This window comes from Hyla sarda, chromosome 1 (assembly GCF_029499605.1).
Source record: "Hyla sarda isolate aHylSar1 chromosome 1, aHylSar1.hap1, whole genome shotgun sequence".
Classification (NCBI taxonomy): Eukaryota; Metazoa; Chordata; class Amphibia; order Anura; family Hylidae; genus Hyla; species Hyla sarda.
Window position 1 is genome coordinate 592,011,645 of NC_079189.1, and position 21,038 is coordinate 592,032,682.

At 45.0% G+C, this 21,038-nt stretch overlaps 1 protein-coding gene across 6 annotated transcripts in view; it reads left to right on the plus strand.

The window, feature by feature from the left end:
• CPLANE1 (ciliogenesis and planar polarity effector complex subunit 1) overlaps nt 1-21,038 on the plus strand; it is a 144,551-nt gene that overhangs the window by 14,727 nt on the left and 108,786 nt on the right. For 5 of the 6 annotated variants that reach the window (XM_056546351.1, XM_056546360.1, XM_056546362.1 and 2 more), the window contains exons 5-10: nt 1,842-2,077; nt 10,250-10,356; nt 12,562-12,718; nt 12,819-12,922; nt 14,048-14,230; nt 17,934-18,189. In XM_056546351.1, coding sequence (XP_056402326.1) covers nt 1,842-2,077; nt 10,250-10,356; nt 12,562-12,718; nt 12,819-12,922; nt 14,048-14,230; nt 17,934-18,189 — 1,043 coding nt within the window. Of the gene's footprint in view, nt 1-1,841; nt 2,078-10,249; nt 10,357-12,561; nt 12,719-12,818; nt 12,923-14,047; nt 14,231-14,403; nt 14,771-17,933; nt 18,190-21,038 lie in introns of those variants that run through there. The other variant, XM_056546377.1, reaches the window with a different exon arrangement.

Consider the following 21,038-nt stretch of genomic DNA (forward strand, 5'->3'; position numbering starts at 1 on the left):
TTAGTACAGTGTTTCCCAACCAGGGTGCCTCCAGCTGTAGCGAAACTACAACTCCCAGCATGCCCGGACAGCCGAAGCATACTGTCCGTGCATGCTGGGGGTTGTAGTTTTGCCACAGCTGGAGGCATCCCTGGTTGGGAAACACTGGCCTATACCATATAGACTAACATGCTGGGAGTTGTAGTTTTGCAACAGCTGGAGGCACCCCTGGTTGGGAAACACTGGTCTATACAATATACTACTATATAGCCTAACATGCTGGGAGTTGTAGTTTTGCAACAGCTGGAGGCACCCATGGTTGGCAAAACACTGGCCTATACTATATACTACTATATAGTCTAACATGCTGGGAGTTGTAGTTTCGCAACAGCTGGGGGCACCCTGGTTGGGTAGCACTGGCCTATACTATATACTACTATATAGTCTAACATGCTGGGAGTTGTAGTTTTGCAACAGCTGGGGACACCCTTGTTGGGAAGCACTGGCTTAGTACTATGAGGGTGTGGCAGCGTGTGGGTTTCTAGACTACAACCCCCACTGATCACACATTGACAGCCTATCCTGTGGATATTAGACTTGTGCAGAACCAAAAATTATGTTTAGCTTCGTTATGTTTATTTTCGAATTAAGAAAAATTTCAGTTCCGTTCGATACTCAGGATGGAATAATTCCTTTCATTCTGTCTTCGGACACATTCGGAAAAATTGTCGGATCTGTTCGTTATTCGTGTTTTACCACTTATTCGGCCGAATTTGTTATTCGGATAGATTCGTTATTTGTAAGTAATGACGGAAATGGCTGAAGTAAATAAGCAGATAGGCCAGGCCAGACCTTTTCAACAAACTTTACTGATCCAGGTCAAGGACCAATAAAATAAATCAAATTAATTAATTACTGCCGATACACATTTAATGAATGCATTTGTTAATTCGTATTTCAGCTTTCAGCAGTGCATTGTTCGGATTATCGTTTTTCGGAAATATTCGAAAAATGTATTTCGGATGTTCGGATCGATCCGAACATACGAATTCTGTAAGATTCGTACAAATATGCATTCGTAGCGAAACAAATTGCACATATCTAGGGGTTATACCCTCATGTATTTTTTGAAAAAAACATTTATCCTGTGTCCTGGACAGTGCTTTGGAGTCAGAGTCGGATTAAATTTTGGGTACGTGGAGTCTGCAAACAATGTATGACTCCTGCTAAATTTAGATTGGAATGAAAAAAGAAAAAGCAAGTTTAAATGTCCCAATTCACAAAAAGTTATAATTAATGACTTCTCTACTATAAGAATAAAGACCAATGCATGCAGTGCCTCACGTAACCGCAAAACGAACACGTTAAGTGACCGTGAAGAAGCTTTTCATGTGCTTTACTATATGGCACGCAACGCACAATTAGGAGCGGCAATACTTATACTTTCCATAGTGTTGTGTTCTGCTGTTACAGGGAACCCATGGGTAACCTAGCCTCTCACTGATAAGGGATTAAGTAAATATGTTTTTTGCAGGACTAGAGACACTTGTATAAGTGAAGGGAATGGAGGGTCAATAGTTCAAGACTGAAGCTGTAAACCATTGGAAAAACTGCTGCCATTCAGCTAAGGCTATAAAAACTAGTAAACTACGATTGTTAGCTTAAACTTTAATACATTCGCATATTAATACAGAGGAGTCGGAAGTACAAAAAATTGCGGAGTCAGAACATTTATCTACCGACTCCACAGCCCTGGACCTGGATAGGGTTTTCCACGACATGTACATGTGCTAAGCAGAGAATAAAGGGAGTTTACATGGCTATCCTAAATGCTGTATCTCATCTTTGGTTTAATCTTTTAGGACGCTCAGAGAAGTTGCATCTTTACGTGAGTGACGATGGAAGAAGAGTTCTTTTGGTAGCTCACACTGGCTCTGTCTACCTGTGGGAGAACACAGAGGAAAAGCCACAGGTTATGTCCCAGAAGAAACGGGTCCTGCCGTGTCGATGGAGTAAGATAGAACAAAGTGAGAGCACTGTGTTTCCCGGTGTGACGGATAAAGAGGCGACAGTTCATGCCATCTTCATCAAGAATGAGGTACAGCCTGGCCCTGTCCTATGTAGGACTGTTCTATTAATTATTTTTGTAAATGTAATCTCTCTATAATTAAAAATTGTTCACCTGTTTACGATGCTTTGCTGCAGTTCCTCCCCGTTTTCAAAATCTGTGTTTGCTGTTAGTGACTGAAAACTCTCTACTACAGTCAGCAATGCTCTACATACCTAGTTCTGCTCTCAGCTGAGATGTGTGGGCAATTATACCCGGTCTAAACAATGCTCTGTGAGCTAAACAGCCTGGACTCCAGACTGATACATTGTACATAGCTAGTCCTGCTCTCAGCTGAGAAGTGGAGACAATTGTATCCAGTCTAGACAATGCTCTGTGAGCTAAACATCCTGGACTCCAGACTGATACATTGTACATAGCTAGTCCTGCTCTCAGCTGAGAAGTGGAGACAATTGTATCCAGTCTAGACAATGCTCTGTGAGCTAAACATCCTGGACTCCAGACTGATACATTGTACATAGCTAGTCCTGCTCTCAGCTGAGAAGTGGAGACAATTGTATCTAACCTAGACAATGCTCTGTGAGCTAAACATCCTGGACCCCAGACTGATACATTGTACATAGCTAGTCCTGCTCTCAGCTGAGAAGTGGAGACAACTGTATCCAGTCTAGACAATGCTCTGTGAGCTAAACAGCCTGGACTCCAGACTGATACATTGTACATAGCTAGTCCTGCTCTCAGCTGAGAAGTGGAGACATTTGTATCCAGTCTAGACAATGCTCTGTGAGCTAAACATCCTGGGCTCCAGACTGATACATTGTACATAGATAGTCCTGCTCTCAGCTGAGAAGTAGATACAATTGTATCCAGTCTAGACAATGCTCTGTGAGCTAAACATCCTGGACACCAGACTGATACATTGTACATAGCTAGTCCTGCTCTCAGCTGAGAAGAGACAACTTTATCCGGTCTAGACAATGCTCTGTGAGCTAAACATCCTGGACTCCAGACTGATACATTGTACATAGCTAGTCCTGCTCTCAGCTGAGAAGTGGAGACAATTGTATCCAGTCTAGACAATGCTCTGTGAGCTAAACAGCCTGGACCCCAGAATGATACATTGTACATAGCTAGTCCTGCTTTCAGCTGAGAAGAGGAGACAAGTGTATCCAGTCTAGACAATGCTCTGTGAGCTAAACAGCCTGGACCCCAGACTGATACATTGTACATAGCTAGTCCTGCTCTCAGCTGAGAAGTGGAGACAATTGTATCCAGTCTAGACAATGCTCTGTGAGCTAAATAGCCTGGACTCCAAACTGATACATTGTACATAGCTAGTCCTGCTCTCAGCTGAGAAGTGGAGACAATTGTATCCAGTCTAGACAATGCTCTGTGAGCTAAACATCCTGGACTCCAGACTGATACATTGTACATACCGTATTTATCGGGGTATACCACGCACGGGCCTATAACACGCACCCTCATTTTACCAAGGATATTTGAGTAAAAAAAGTTTTTTACCCAAATATCCATGGTAAAATGAGGGTGCATGTGTGCGCGTGTATACCCCGATACACCCCCAGGAAAGGCAGGGGGAGAGAGGCCGTCGCTGCCCGCTTCTCTCCCCCTGCCTTTCCTGGGGTCTAGAGCCCTGCTGCCAGCCCTTCTCTCCCCCTGGCTACAGCCAAGGGGAGAGAAGGGGCAGCGGCACCCATTGCCGGCGCCGCTGCCCCGTTGCCTCCCCCCATCCCCGGTGGCATAATTACCTGGGTCGGGTCCGCGCTGCTGCAGGCCTCCGGCGCGCGTCACCTGCGTCGTTGCTATGCACGGCGCGGCGCACTGACGTCATGCGCCGCGCCGTGCAGCGCATAGCAACGACGCCGGGGACGCACGCCGGAGGCCTGCAGCAGCGCGGACCCGACCCAGGTAATTATGCCACCGGGGATGGGGGGAGGCAACGGGGCAGCGGCGCCGGCAATGGGTGCCGCTGCCCCTTCTCTCCCCCTGGTTGTCGGCGCCGCTTCTCTCCCCCTGGCTATCGGCGCCGGCACCGATAGTCAGGGGGACAGAACGGGCAGCGGCGCTGATAGCCAGGGGGAAAGAAGGGCCGGCAGCAGGTCTCTAGACCCCAGGAAAGGCAGGGGAAGAGAAGCGGGCAGCGACGGCCTCTCTCCCCCTGCCTTTCCTGGGGGTGTATCGGCGTATAACACGCACATAGACTTTAGGCTAAAAATTTTAGCCTAAAAAGTGCGTGTTATACGCCAATAAATACGGTAGCTAGTCCTGCTCTCAGCTGAGAAGTGGAGACAATTGTATCCAGTCTAGACAATGCTCTGTGAGCTAAACAGCTTGGACTCCAGACTGATACATTGTACATAGCTAGTCCTGCTCTCAGCTGAGAAGTGGAGACAATTGTATCCAGTATGGACAATGCTCTGTGAGCTAAACATCCTGGACTCCAGACTGATACATTGTACATAGCTAGTCCTGCTCTCAGCTGAGAAGTGGAGACAATTGTATCCAGTCTAGACAATGCTCTGTGAGCTAAACATCCTGGACTCCAGACTGATACATTGTACATAACTAGTCCTGCTCTCAGCTGAGAAGTGGAGACAATTGTATCCAGTCTAGACAATGCTCTGTGAGCTAAACATCCTGGTCTCCAGACTGATACATTGTACATAGCTAGTCCTGCTCTCAGCTGAGAAGTGGAGACAATTGTACCCAGTCTAGACAATGCTCTGTGAGCTATTCAGCCTGGTATCCAGACTGATACATTGTACATAGCTAGTCCTGCTCTCAGCTGAGAAGTGGAGACAATTGTATCCAGTCTAGACAATGCTCTGTGAGCTAAACATCCTGGACTCCAGACTGATACATTGTACATAGCTAGTCCTGCTGTCAGCTGAGAAGTGGAGACAATTGTATCCAGTCTAGACAATGCTCTGTGAGCTAAACATCCTGGACTCCAGACTGATACATTGTACATAGCTAGTCCTGCTCTCAGCTGAGAAGTGGAGACAATTGTATCCAGTCTAGACAATGCTCTGTGAGCTAAACAGCCTGGACTGATACATTGGCCCTGATTTACTAAGAGTTGTGTAGGTTTATTTGTGGGTTTTAATTCCCTACAATTTTTTCCCACAATATTTACTGAAGTTTCCCTACGCTTCCCACTTTCCCTACATTTTGCTTTTACACATGCTCTGATCTGTCTGATTTTCTTCAGCTGAAATCCACCACATTTTCTGTGGAAACCTTAGTAAATATGTTGTTTTTTGTGTAAAAATGTCAGGAACACGCCCCCTCCCCGACGGCCATGCCCCTTTTATGGGTTTTCTTATGGAGACTTAAGGTGCGTTCACACGGCCGTCTTTCCCTGTTTTTTTTAATCCCCATTTCGGTTCCGTTCTTGCAGGCTGTAAACGGATTAAAAATGGTTTTAAAAAGATCCCATTCGTGTCAATGGGATTTTTTTACAATTTTTTTCACATCCGTTTGCACCCGTCTGCACTTATTTCCGTAAAATAAGTAAAAAACGGCACATGCAGTATTTTTTCTTCCGTCAAAAAAATGGATACAGTAAATTTAACATTAAAGTCTATGGAAAATGGATGAGCCTTTAACCCCTTAAGGACCCAGCCATTTTACACCATAGGACCCAGCCATTTTTTGCACATCTGACCACTGTCACTTTAAACATTAATAACTCTGGGATGCTTTTAGTTATCATTCTGATTCCGAGATTGTTTTTTCGTGACATATTCTACTTTAACATAGTGGTAAAATTTTGTGGTAACTTGCATCCTTTCTTGGTGAAAAATCCCCAAATTTTATGAAAAATTTGAAAATTTTGCATTTTTCTAACTTTGAAGCTCTCTGCTTGTAAGGAAAATGGATATTCCGAATAATTTTTTATTCACATATACAATATGTCTACTTTATATTTGCATCATAAAATTGACGTGTTTTTACTTTTGGAAGACATCAGAGGGCTTCAACGGTCAGCAGCAATTTTCCAATTTTTCACAAAATTTCCAAACTCACAATTTTTCATGGACCAGTTCAGGTTTGAAGTGGATTTGAAGGGTCTTCATTTTAGAAATACCCCACAAATGACCCCATTATAAAAACTGCACCCCCCAAAGTATTCAAAATGACATTCAGTCCGCGTTTTAACCCTTTAGGTGTTTCACAGGAATAACAGCAAAGTGAAGGAGAAAATTCACAATCTCCATTTTTTACACTCGCATGTTCTTGTAGACCCAATTTTTGAATTTTTACAAGGGGAAAAAGGAGAAAATGTATACTTATATTTGTAGCCCAATTTCTCTCGAGTAAGCACATACCTCATATGTCTATGTAAAGTGTTCGGCGGGCGCAGTAGAGGGCTCAGAAGCGAAGGAGCGACAAGGGGATTTTGGAGAGTACGTTTTTTTGAAATGGTTTTTGGGGGGCATGTTGCATTTAGGAAGCCCCTATGGTGCCAGAACAGCAAAAATCCCCCACATGGCATACCATTTTGGAAACTAGACCCCTTGAGGTACATAACAAGGAATAAAGTGAGCCTTAATACCCCACAGGTGTTTCACGACTTTTGCATATGTAAAAAAATAAAAATAAAATTTCACAAAAATGTGTGTTTCCCCCCAAATTTCACATTTTTGCAAGGGTTAATAGCAGAAAATACCCCCCAAACATTGTAACCCCATCTCTTCTGAGTATGAAGGTACCCCATAAGTTGACCTGAGGTGTACTATGGGTGAACTACAATGCTCAGAAGAGAAGGAGTCATATTTGGCTTTTTGAGAGCAAATTTTGCTCGGGGGCATGTCGCATTTAGGAAGCCCCTATGGTGCCAGGACAGCAAAAAAAAAACACATGGCATACCATTTTGGAAACTAGACCCCTCGGGGAACGTAACAAGAAATAAAGTGAGCCTTAATACCCCACAGGGGTTTCACGACTTTTGCATACGTAAAAAAAAAATAAAAAAAAATAACTAAAAGGTGTGTTTCCCCCCCAAATTTCACATTTTTGCAAGGGTTAATAGCAGAAAATACCCCCCAAAATTTGTAACCACATCTCTTCTGAGTATGGAGGTACCCCAAAAGTTGACCTGAAGTGCACTACGGGCGAACTACAATGCTCAGAAGAGAAGGAGTCATATTTGGCTTTTTGAGAGCAAATTTTGCTCGGGGGGCATGTCGCATTTAGGAAGCCCCTATGGTGCCAGAACAGCAAAATAACCCCCACATGGCATACCATTTTGGAAACTAGACCCCTTGAGGAACGTAAGAAGGCGTAAAGTGAGCATTTACCCCCCACTGGTGTCTGTCATATCTTTGGAACAGTGGGCTGTACAACATTTTTTATTTGCACAGCCCACTGTTCCAAAGATCCGTCAGACACCTGTGGGGGGTAAATTCTCACTGCACCCCTTATTACATTCCGTGAGGGGTGTAGTTTCCGAAATGGGGTCACATGTGTTTTTTTTTTTTGCATTTGTCAAAACCGCTGTAACAATCAGCCACCCCTGTGCAAATCACCTCAAATGTACATGGCGCACTCTCCCTTCTGGGCCTTGTTGTGTGCCCCCAGAGCAGTTTGTGCCCACATATGGGGTATCTCCGTACTCGGGAGAAATTGCATTACAAATTTTGGGGGGCTTTTTTCCCCTTTACCTCTTGTCAAAATGAAAAGTATAGGGCAACACCAGCATGTTAGTGTAAAAAGTTTATTTTTTTTACACTAACATGCTGGTGTAGACCCCAACTTCACCTTTTCATAAGGGGTGAAAGGAGAAAGAGCCCCCCAAGATTTGTTAGTCAATTTCTCCCGAGTACGGTGATACCCCATATGTGACCCTAAACTGTTGCCTTGAAATACGACAGGGCTCCGAAGTGAGAGCGCCATGTGCATTTGAGGCCTGAATTAGGGATTTGCATAGGGGTGGACATAGGGGTATTCTACGCCAGTGATTCCCAAACAGGGTGCCTCCAGCTGTTGCAAAACTCCCAGCATGCCTGGACAGTCAACGGCTGTCCGGCAATACTGGGAGTTGTTGTTTTGCAACAGCTGGAGGCTCCATTTTGGAAAGAGTGGCGTACCAGGTGTTTTTCATTTTTATTGGGGAGGGAGGGGGGCTGTGTAGGGGTATGTGTATATGTAGTGTTTTTTACTTTTTATTTTATTTTGTGGTAGTGTAGTGTAGTGTTTTTAGGGTACAGTCGCACGGGCGGGGGGGGGTTACAGCGAGTTTGAGCTGCCGCGCAAAATTTGCTGCATTGCAAACTTGCAGCCCGATACTCACTGTAAGCCGCCTGCCCATGTGAGTGTACCCTGTACATTCACAGGGGGGGGACCTCCAGCTGTTGCAAAACTACTACTCCCAGCATGCCTGAGAATGTTTGGGAGTTGTGGTTTTGCAACAGCTGGAGGCACACGGGTTGGGAAACACTGAGTTAGGAAACAATGTTTCCCAACCAGTGTGCCTCCAGCTGTTGCAAAACCACAACTCCCAAACATTCTCAGGCATGCTGGGAGTAGTAGTTCGGCAACATCTTTAGAGCCAGATGTTGCCGAACTACAACTCCCAGCATGCTTGGAGTTGTAGTTTTGCAACATCTGGAGGACTAGTTTGCAGACCACTAATACAGTGGTTCCCAATCTGTGCCCTTCCAGATGTTGCAAAACTACAACTCCCAGTATGCCAAAACTGTCCAGGCATGCTGGGAGTTGTAGTTCTGCAACATCTGAAGGGCCAGATGTTACAGAACTACAACTCCCAGCATGCCTGGACAGTAAGGGCATGCTGAGGATGTGTAGTTTTGCTACATCTGGAAGGGCACAGTGGTCCAAAAACTGTGGACCTCCAGATGTTGCAAAACTGCAACTCCCAGCATGCCCAGACGCCAAGGGCTGTCTGGGCATGCTGGGAGTTGTAGTATATAGGGTCCCAATACAGCAATGCATGTCGCTTTACGGCGACGTGCATTGCTGTAAAGGGCCCGACCGCGGCTGAAGATCAACTCACCTGTCGCCGCCGCCGCCATCTTCCTCGCCGGGATCCGGGTCTTCAGGGACGAGGTAAGTACCGGGGCCGGTCCCCAGCACTCCCCCGTCCCCCGCCGCGTCCTCCGGTCTTCCTCCCGTCCTGTCCCTACTTTCAGGGGCCGGGCAGGACGGGAGGAAGTAACCGCCCCCCCTCCTGCGATTGGTCGGTTCACTAACCGACAGATCGCAGGGGATCGGAGGAGGTGGCCGGCTTGCCACCTCGCTCCGATACTTCAGCATGGTCCTGGCTGTCTGTGACAGCCGGGATCATGCGAAATTACTGGGCGGTCGGGTCCCAGAGACCCGATCAGCCCGGTATCGCCGCAGATCGCAAGGGCGATTTCCCTTGCGATTTGCGGCGATCGCCGACATGGGGGGCCTACATGGCCCCCCTCGGCGTTTGCCCTGGATGCCTGCTGAAGGATTTCAGCAGGCATCCAGTTCCGATCTCTGCCCGGCGAGCGGCAGAGACCGGAAAACGCCAGGACGTACGGGGACGTCCTGGGTCCTTAAGGCCCAGGGTGCGGGGACGTCCCCGTACGTCCTGGGTCCTTAAGAGGTTAATGTCATCCGTTTTTACAATCCATTTTATGATCCGTTTTTTTACTTCTGAGCATGCTCAGAACAACAGAAAATGTTTTATTTTTATTTTTTTTGTTTATTAACTGAAAAATAACGTATCCAAACGGATAACATCCGATTTGGTCCGTTTCTATTTAAAGTCCGTTTTTTATTTTTGACGGCAGAAGAACGGGACGGGTCAAGACAGCCGTGTGAACGTAGCCTTAGTCGGGGTTTTTTTTTTTGTTTTGTTTTTTCAATTCTGGTGCAAATTCTGTCCAGAAGCGATCTGATTGGTTGCTATGGGCAGCTGGTCAACATTACCCCTGCACAGGTTTTGACAAATCTCCCCCATTGTCTAGGCCATAGAATTTACAAAAAATCTGACTAATATGAGACTTCTTTAAAAAGTTCAGCTATGGCCGCCATTACAGCTGTCACAAGGACTTGTCATACAACTCTCTACTTATTTATACAGGGATGATGCCCAGTATATCTAGGTAGACTTGCCGAATGCCACCCAGCTTTCCTGGATCCTGTTCGGGGGTTATCCCTGTTATGATGTGAAGCTTGTTCCCTTTATAGGTGTTGGGTGACAGCTGCCTGTGCACATTTGTCTTCTATTCTGGATCCCGGCTTGTGATGACGTTCCTGGCTCTACGATGGTTTGAGAAAGATCAGAAGTTACACAGGTAAAAGCTGCAATTTTTAAAGGGGTACTCCACTGATTTATTTATATATATATATATATATATATATATTTATTAGCTGAGTACCCGGCGTTGCCCGTGTTTTCCTTCCTAATCCTTGTTGTGGAGGAAAATCAACAGAGGAAGCTTTTGACTTCATATCCCGGTCCTCCTATCCCGCTCCGTAATATGTGTACCAGGTAATGAAATGGCTCCAGCCGTACGGAAATTATATGGCAACATACATTTCCCATTGATTTGCATGGGACTTTAAACAAAAACCCCGACCCTCACAAATGGGGGTAGTTAAGGGTTAAATTAACTATATTTTAAGTGGACATATAAGTAACATGTGACCAAGTATTATTGAAATATCTCCAGCCGTTTGGAAGTTATGCAGTAATATATATTGTTGGGTCCCCCCCCGCGATCTATAACTGATCCTCTATCCTTCCCATAGGGAATGATTTATTTTGCACTACAGTACAGTGATCCCTCAACTTACAATGGCCTCAACATACAGTAGTTTCAACATACAATGGTCTACAATGGAAACCAGACTCATCATACAATGTACAGACAGTCCAGATCTGTGAAACGTGTCAATGTCTGGAAGAACTTTCACTGGTAAAACCCCTGTATTACTGAAGCGTATGCACTGACTGGTGTCTGGTAGCGCCCCCTACAGTACAGGGAGGTATTACATGTTCTGTACTACTCTTACCTGTATTACTGAAGTGTATGCACTGACTGGTGTCTGGTAGCGCCCCCTACAGTACAGGGAGGTATTACATGTTCTGTACTCTTTACCTGTATTACTGAAGTGCATGCACTGACTGGTGTCTGGTAGCGCCCCCTACAGTACAGGGAGGTATTACATGTTCTGTACTACTCTTTACCTGTATTACTGAAGTGTATGCACTGACTGGTGTCTGGTAGCGCCCCCTACAGTACAGGGAGCTATTACATGTTCTGTACTACTCTTTACCTGTATTACTGAAGTGTATGCACTGACTGGTGTCTGGTAGCGCCCCCTACAGTACAGGGAGCTATTACATGTTCTGTACTACTCTTTACCTGTATTACTGAAGTGTATACACTGACTGTTGTCTGGTAGCGCCCCCTACAGTACAGGGAGGTATTACATGTTCTGTACTACTCTTACCTGTATTACTGAAGTGTATGCACTGACTGGTGTCTGGTAGCGCCCCCTACAGTACAGGGAGGTATTACATGTTCTGTACTCTTTACCTGTATTACTGAAGTGCATGCACTGACTGGTGTCTGGTAGCGCCCCCTACAGTACAGGGAGGTATTACATGTTCTGTACTACTCTTTACCTGTATTACTGAAGTGTATGCACTGACTGTGTCTGGTAGCGCCCCCTACAGTACAGGGAGCTATTACATGTTCTGTACTACTCTTTACCTGTATTACTGAAGTGTATGCACTGACTGTGTCTGGTAGCGCCCCCTACAGTACAGGGAGCTATTACATGTTCTGTACTACTCTTTACCTGTATTACTGAAGTGTATGCACTGACTGGTGTCTGGTAGCGCCCCCTACAGTACAGGGAGGTATTACATGTTCTGTACTCTTTACCTGAACCAGGGTTAGCTGCTCCTTTGGACACCAGGTGAGGGCGGCTCCGTTACTTTTTTTAGGACATTGTGTACTGTACAGGACCCAGAAGAAGCTCCTGTCCTCTACATAGACCAGTGTTTCCCAAACAGGGTGCCCCCAGCTGTTGCAAAACTACAACTCCTAGCTTGCCCGGACAGCCAACGGCTGTCCGGGCATGCTGGGAGTTGTAGTTTTGCAACAGCTAGAGGCTCCCTGCTTGGGAAACACTGACCTAGACAGTGATTACAGCTCCCAGCAGATCTTTATTACTTTTATATATAAGGATTTGCTTTATCTGTATTAGTTATCCACTTATTTTTTTCTTTAATCCTCACTTTTTCCTATTTTTGGTGCCTTTAGAACCAAAAATTACCAATTACCATAGAGTTCTCGTCCCAACATAGAATGGTCCGAACATAGAATGGTCCCAACATAGAATGGTCCCAACATAGAATGGTCCCAACATAGAATGGTCCCAACATAGAATGGTCCCAACATAGAATGGTCCCAACATACAATGCTCGTTCCAGAACCAATTAAAATTGTAACTTGAGGGGCCAGTGTATTCCTTTAATCTTCTCTTAGTGTGGCCCCGTACCATGTTCACTGGACACAACAGGACTGCTCTGTTCTCAGCGTGGCCCCATCCTGTGCCCCGCTGAAGTCCAGAGGCTCCCTGCTGGCTCGCTTCTCCAGAGATGGATTGATCCTAACCTTGGCATTGAACCAGAAAGATCCTAAGGTGCGGTCAGTATAAGTAGGTCTCCTTCCATCAGGTGCCGGTGGGGGGGGGTCTTTATTTGGGTTTTGCAATGAATTTATGTTCTCTTTCCTTCTTACAGGAGACCTGCGTCCTCTTTATCAACACAATGAACTTTGTGACCACATGTGGCAGCTTAAGGGGCTGCGGCAGTAGGGATCAGCAGATCCCATCAAGGTTACTCAGGTCAGAAGATCATTTCTTTTACTTGTTTTCTTTTTTAACCTTGATCAGTGTTTCCCAACCAGGGTGCCTCCAGCTGTTGCAAAACTACAACTCCCAGCATGCCTGGACAGCCAACAGCTGTCCAGGCATGCTGGGAGTTGTAGTTTTGCAACAGCTGGAGGCACCCTGGTTGGGAAACACTCACCTTAAACATAAGATTCCAGTGTTTAAAGGGGTACTCTGCCCCGAGACATCTTATTCCCTATCCAAAAGATAGGGATGAGATCTCTGATTGCGGGGGTCCTGCCGCTTGACTGCGGCACCCCAGATATCTGGTGCACGAAGCGAACTTCGCTTTGTGCCGGATGACTGGCGATGCGGGGCGGAGGCTTGTGATGTCACGGTCATGCCCCGCTCGGGACGTCACGGCTACGCCCCCTAAATGCAAGTCCGTCACGCCCCCTCCCATAGACTTGCATTGAGGGGGCGTGGCTGTGAAGTCACGAGCGTGGCGTGGCCGTGACATCACGAGCCTCCGGAGCTGCACCCGACGCTCTAAACGAATGCCGAGTGCAGCAGCCGAGATCGCTGGGATCCCCTCGATCAGACATCTTATCCCCTATCTTTTAGATAGGGGTTAAAGGGGTATTCCAGAAAAAAAACTTTTTTTTAATTTTTTATATCAACTGGCTCCAGAAAGTTAAACAGATTTGTAAATTACTTCTATTAAAAAATCTTGATCCTTTCAATAATTATCAGCTGCTGAAGTTGAGTTGTTGTTTTCTGCCTGGCAACAGTGCTCTCTGCTGACATCTCAGCTTGTCTCGGGAACTGCACAGAGTAGAAGAGGTTTGCTATGGGGATTTGCTACTAAACTGGGCGGTTCCCGAGACAGGTGTCAGCAGAGAGCACTTAGACAGAAAAGAACAACTCAACTTCAGCAGCTCATAAGTACTGAAAGGATTAAGATTTTTTAATAGAAGTAATTTACAAATCTGTTTAACTTTCTGGAGCCAGTTGAGATTATATATATATATATATATATATATATATATATATATATATGTATATGTTTTTTTCTGGATAACCCCTTTAAGTTGTCTAGGGGCGGAGTACCACTTTAAGTCATCTCTTTTGGTTTTGCAGGTCTTACTGGGTGGCAGACATGTCCTGGACTGCAGATAGTCTCTTCCTAGCCTGTATACTAAAGAGAGGGTCTCTGCTCCTGTTGACTCGTATGGGTGGACTCCTGACTCTGACAACCTTCGGGTGCAGTGTTGAATTTGGGCCAGCAGAGTTTATCCCACTTCATCCATTCATTACATACAGGTTAGTGTCGCTGGGCGCCAGGCTTTATATCTGAATATAGGCCTTCACTTTCCGTAAAAACATTGGGGGAAAAGGAGAAGTTGCCCTGTTGCCCATAGCAACCAATCAGATCACTACTTTCATTTTGCAGAGGCCTTGTTAAAAATGAAAGAAGCGAGCTGATTGGTTGCTATGGGCAACTGGGACACTTTTCCCTCTGGACAAATTTTGATAAATCTCCCCCTATTACTTCAGAGGCTGGTGTATAAGTCCTAATATTCAGACCTTCGATGTGCATTATGCAGTTTCAGGACCTAATAGGGATGTAAAAAGATGGCGGACCAGGGGTCCTTTTATTAGGTCTCCAGCTGCCATGGAAACCCATCAGCTTTCTGCAGTTGTGACGAGGAATATATGCTGATTTCCGTGTACAGATCATTAAGGTTTTCCATTAAACGCTGATGGAAATTCCCTACAATGCTGCAAAATCCACTTTTATAAAACACAGGAATGCGGCTGCGCTGGAATACAACAAATGGCGCTGCTGTAACACTAGTGATGGCAAGTATGCGTGATGTAGGCAAAAAACGAAACTTTTTTAAAGGGGTTCTCTGGTGGAAAACTTTTAAATCAACTGGTGCCAAAAAAGTTTAACAGATTTGTAAATTACTTCTATATAAAAAAAAAAAATCTTAATCCTTCCAGTACTTATCAGCTGCTGTATGCTTCACAGGAAGTTCTTTTCTTTTTCAATATCTTTTCAGTCTGACCACAGTGCTCTCTGCTGACACCTCTGTTAAAGTCAGGAACTGTCCAGAGCAGGAGAGGTTTGCTGTGGGGATTTGCTCCTCCTCTGGACAGTTCTTGTCATGGAAAGAGGTGTCAGCAGAGAGCACTGTGGTCAGACTGAAAAGAAATTTTAAAAAGAAAAGAACTTCCTGTGGCGCATACAGCAGCTGATAAGTATTGGAAGGATTAAGACTTTTAAATAGAAGTAATTTACAAGTCTGTTTAACTTTATGGCACCAGTTGATTAGAAAAACATTGTTTTTTTTTTTCCACCAGAGCACCCCTTTAAAGGGGTTATCCAGGAAAAAACTTTTTTATATATATCAATTGATTCCAGAAAATTAAACTAATTTGTAAATGACTTCTATTGAAACATTGTAATCCTTTCAGTACTTATGAGCTGCTGAAGTTGAGGTGTTCTTTTCTGTCTAAGTGCTCTCTGATGACACCTGTCTCGGGAACTGTCAAGAGTAGAAGCAAATCCCCATAGCAAACCTATTCTACTCTGTGCAGTTCCCGAGACAAGCAGAGATGTCAGCAGAGAGCACTGTTGTCAGACAGAAAACAACAACTCAACTTCAGCAGCTGATAATTATTGAAAGGATTAAGATTTTTTTTAATAGAAGTAATTTACAAATCTGTTTTAACTTTCTGGAGCCAGTTCATATACAGTGACCCCCCCCCCCCCCGACCTACGATGGCCCCGACATATCGTCAAATCGACATACAATGCTTTTTTATGTCGGGGCCATCGCATTAAGTGCTATCCGGCAGAGCCAAATGCTTAGGCTGCTGCCGGATAGCAGCTTAATGTTCCCCGTGTGGTGCGGTAAGTATTACTTACCCCTCCACGATGCTCCGGGTCCAGTGCTGGTCTTCCGGTGTCTTCTCGGCCCTCTCCGATGACGTCAATACGCTGCTGCGCACGTCAGCCAATAGGAATGGCGTACGCAGCGGCGTAATGACGTCGCTACGCAGGCCCAGTAAGGCCTTGCGGAAGACAGCGGAGGACCGGAGAAGACAGAAGAGGACCGGAGAAGACAGCGGAGGACCGGAGAAGACAGCGGAGGACCGGAGAAGACAGCGGAGAGCCCAGCGGAGGCCCGGGGACACCATCTCGAGCGGCGGGGACAGGTGAGTAAAGCTTCCTATACTTTACATTGCACGAATCCCTCAACATACGATGGATTCGACAAACGATGGCTCGTTTGGAACGAATTACCATTGTATGTTGAGGGACCACTGTACAAAAAAGAAAAGAAAAAAAAAAAAGTGTTTTCCCGGAATACCCCTTTAAGTGTGTGGTTCCCATTTCCCTCCCACATTCATCGCTGTCCTAGTTCTCTTCTCTCATAGGCTTCACGTTTTTCTGTGATCTTCTTTTGTATCTCTGTGTCCTTCTATTTATTTTTCGCTCATCGTTTTCTCATTCTAGCCTCCTTTTCTTACCTCTACTGTCCTGCAGACGTATATATGTAAGTATGAGAGTCAATGCTTCACCACTGTGGAGTGAAAACATCACTGATGCATCATCTAGATCAGGCACAGGCAACCTTCGGTACTGCAGATGTTTTGGACTACATCTCCCATGATGTTCTTACAACCAAAAAGCTGCAAAAGCATCATGGGAGATGTAGTCCAAAACATCTGCAGTGCCGATGGTTGCCTGTGCCTGATCTAGAGGAGCACGAAGTATTAAAAAAAGTTGCACTCAAAGAATCCTGTCACTTCTTTCCTTAAAGGGGTACTCCAGTGGAAAAAATGTTTTTTAAATCAATTGGTGCCAGAAACTTATACAGATTTATAATTTACTTCTATTAAAAATTCTTAATCCTTCCAGTACTTATTAGCTGCTGTATGCTCCTCAGGAAGTTGAATTTCTTCCTGGAATTCCTTTCTGTCTGACCACAATGCTCTCTACTGACACCTCTGTCCATGTCAGGAACTGTCCAGAGCCGGAGAGAAGAGATGAGCGAGCTTACAGTAAATTCGATTCGTCACGAACTTCTCGGCTCGGCAGTTGATGACTTATCCTGCATAAATTAGTTCATGTTTCAGGTGCTCCGGTGGGCTGGAAAAGGTGGATACAGTCCTAGGAGACTCTTTCCTAGGACTGTATCCACCTTTTCCAGCCCACCGAAGCACCGGAAAGCTGAACTAATTTATGCAGGAAAAGTCAACAACCGCCGAGCCGAGAAGTTCGTGACGAATCGAATTTACTGTAAGTTCGCTCATCTCTACCGGAGAGGTTTGCTATGGGGATTTTCTCCTTCCTGGCATGGACAGAGGTGTCAGCAGAGAGCACTGTGGTCAGACTGAAAAGAATTCCAGAAATAAATTCAACTTCCTCTGTAGTATACAGCAGCTGATAAGTACTGGAAGGATGAAGATTTTTAAATAGAAGTCATTTACAAATCTGTTTAACTTTCTGGCACCAGTTGATTTTAAGACATTTTGTTTCCCAGCGGAGTACCCCTTTTAAAGGGGTACTCCCGTGCCCCAGCCTTCTGGACATCCAGTTCAGAAGGCTTGAAGCAGCGGTCGTGGCGTGACGTCACGAGAGAGCGTGGCCGTGACGTCGCAACCGCGGCCGCTGCTCCAAGCCTTCTGAACCGGATGTCCAGAAGGCTGGGGCACGGGAGTACCCCTTTAATCTCCTTTTTAATTTGAGCCTTTTTAGTTGCATATTACAAATACAATTGTTAAACCTATAAAGAAATCCGCTCTCAATGTTTCCGGGAGAGCCATGTTCCCCTATCTGCTCCCTACAGTCCAAATATATTCACTTCCAGAATCTTTGAGGAAAGGAATAATTCAGATAATAGAGAGAGGTGCCCACTAGCGCCCCCTTGCATTCTACCAGATAAAACCTATAATTTTTATTTACTAAGATTTGTGATTTCCTGTTCAGTAAACTGTGTTTCCTTCCATCTAGGCCACATGTGCCGATCCCAGAAGCCTCTAATCCCAACGACTCGCTGGGGTCCGTCACATCAGAAGCAGATCTCATGAGACAGAGGTATTCTGTGACGTGCCATCCGCGCCTGTCCTACATCATGGTGTCTGACGGATATATGGTGACCATGCTGCGCGTTGCAGAAAATCTGTCTCCGCAGAAGTTCATGAAGGCTTTACTGCTGGACACAGCCCAGAGACTGGAGAATGTGCGACAGCAGCTTCACATAGTAAAGGTACTGCATGCAGTCACTATGTCACCAGTGCAGTGTTTCCCAAGCAGGGTGCCTCCAGCTGTTGCAAAACTACAACTCCCAGCATGCCCGGACAGCCTTCGGCTGTCCGGGCATCCTGGGAGTTGTAGTTTTGCAACAGCTGGAGCCACCCTGCTTGGGAAACGCTGAATTAGTGTCTCTTCATAAGCCAGTAACGTTATGTTTAGAGATGAGCGAACTTACAGTAAACTCGATTCGTCACAAACTTCTCGGCTCTGTAGTTGATGACTTTTCCTGCGTAAATTAGTTCAGCCTACAGGTGCTCCGGTGGGCTGGAAAAGGTGGATACATTCCTAGGAAAGAGTCTCCTAGGACTGTATCCACTTTTTCCAGCCCACGGGAGCACCTGAAAGCTGAACTAATTTATGCAGGAAAAGTCATCAACTGCCGAGCCGAGAAGTTCGTGATGAATCGAATTTACTGTAAGTTCGCTCATCTCTAGTTACGTTCTGTGAGAAAACTGGAAAACAGTGTAAAACATAAATAAAGCATCTGTAGGGCCTTAAATTATTATTATTATTTTTTTTTTTATACCCTTAAAGGGGTACTCCGGTGAAAAACTTTTTTTTTTTTTTTAAATCAACTCGTGCCAGAAAGTTATAAACAGATTTGTAAATTACTTCTATTAAAAAATCTTAATCCTTTCTGTACTTATTAGCTGCTGAATACTACAGTGGAAATTCTTTTCCGTTTGAAACACAGAGCTGTCTGCTGACATCATGAGCACAGTGCTCTCTGCTGACATCTCTGTCCATTTTAGGAACTGTCCAGAGTAAAAGGAAATCCCCATAGCAAACATATGCTGCTCTGGACAGTTCCTCAAATGGACACAGATGTCAGCAGAGAGCACTGTGCTCATAATGTCAGCAGAGAGCTCTGTTTCAAAAAAGAAAATAATTTCTGCTGTAGTATTCAGCAGCTAATAAGTACAGGAAGGATTAAGATTTTTTAATAGAAGTCATTTACAAATCTGTTTAACTTTCTGGCACCAGTTGATTTAAAAAAAAAAAAACGTTTTTCCACCGGAGTACCCCTTCAAGGACCGAGCGTTTTTCAGTTTTTGCACTTAAGTTTTTTTCCTCCTAAAAGTCCATATGATTGCTTATTTTTTGCGCCACCAGATCTACTTTGTAATGACGTCAGTCATTTTACCCAAAAATCTACGACGAAACCCAAAAAAAAATAAATCATTGTGTGACAAAATTGAAGAAAAAACACCATTTTGCAACTTTTGGGGGCTTCCGTTTCTACACAGTACATTTTTCAATAAAAATGACACCTTATCATTATTCTGTAGGTCCATACGATTAAAATGATCCCCTACTTATATAGGTTTTATTTTGTCGTACTTCTAGAAAAAATCATAACTACATGCACGAAAATTCATACGTTTAAAAGTGGCATCTTAAAGTCATCTTTGGGATTTTTTGCGCGTACGCCATTGACCATGCGGTTTAATTAACTATATATTTTTATAGTTCAGACATTTACGCACGCGGCGATACCACATATGTTTATTTTTATTATGGTTACATATTTTTTATATGGAATTTGGGAAAAGGAGGGGGGGCTGATTTAAACTTTCAATAAGGAAGGGGTTAATGGGTGTTTATTTTATTTTTATTTTATTTTATTTTTTTTACTTTTTATGTACACTTTTAGTCCCCTTAGGGGACTTTTAGGAGGAATCATTTTGATTCCTCATACAGATCAATATGGTTTCATAGAACCACATTGATCTGTGTGCTCTGCGCTCGATTGATAAAGCCTGGTCCTGACAAGCTTTATCATTGTCAGAGCCGCAGCAGCCACTGGACATGAGGTAAGCCCTCCGGCTACCTCAGCAGTGGATCACCCCACTGGACCACCAGGGATGGTTTAAATGTCCCTTTAGACGCCGCTGTCAACTTTGACAGCGGCGATATAAAGGGTTAATAGCCGGCCGCGGCAATCGCCGCGTGTTGGCTATTAACGCCGGCCCCCAACTACAGGAATCGGCTGGGGGCCTGCCGGTATGACGCAGGCTCGAGTCGGGAGCCCGCGCCATACAACGGTTGCCATCTCAGGATGAGCCGGCTCGTCCTTACATGCCAACCGGTTAAAGGGATTGTCTCAAAGGTAAATATGTCATTGCTAAATTGGATTGTGCAAAAGATAACTGGTTTCCGATTGGAATTACTTATAAAAAAGAAAAAAATTGTCTGTGTAAATGTTCTGGTAACATGTTATATCTCCCCCTACTGTTATACTTTTGTTTTGGCGCCCCCAGCGGTGACATTCTATTTGAAACACCTCCTACTGTTAAATACTTAGTATTGTGCCCCCTACCATTACACAGTTAGGGCACCCCCTACTGTCACACACCTGTTATGGCATTCTTCCCTGTTACATACTTGTAAGGTGGGTTCACACTATAATTTCACTCTTCGGCTGCTGGATCTGGCTTGGGGGAGCGAAAACTGGGCACTCTCGTATCCCAGCCAGACCCGGCCCGTATCTAATTTATTTCAGTAAGCCGACCAGAGTCAAACGGTGACTCCGGTCGGCTCATTTTTGCCCTGTATCCAGTTTGGTGACCGGACCTAAAATCGTGGTATGCTGCCGTTTTAGGTCCAGTCAGAAGAACGGATACGGGGCAAAAATGGGCTGACCGGAGTCACCGTTTGACTCCGGTCGGCTCATTGAAATGAATTAGATACGGGCTGGGATACGGGAGCCCCCGGTTTTCGCCCCCCAAGCCGGATCCGGCAGCTGTAGAGTGAAATCCTAGTGTGAACCCACCCTAACAATGCCTCCTTGCACACTTGTCA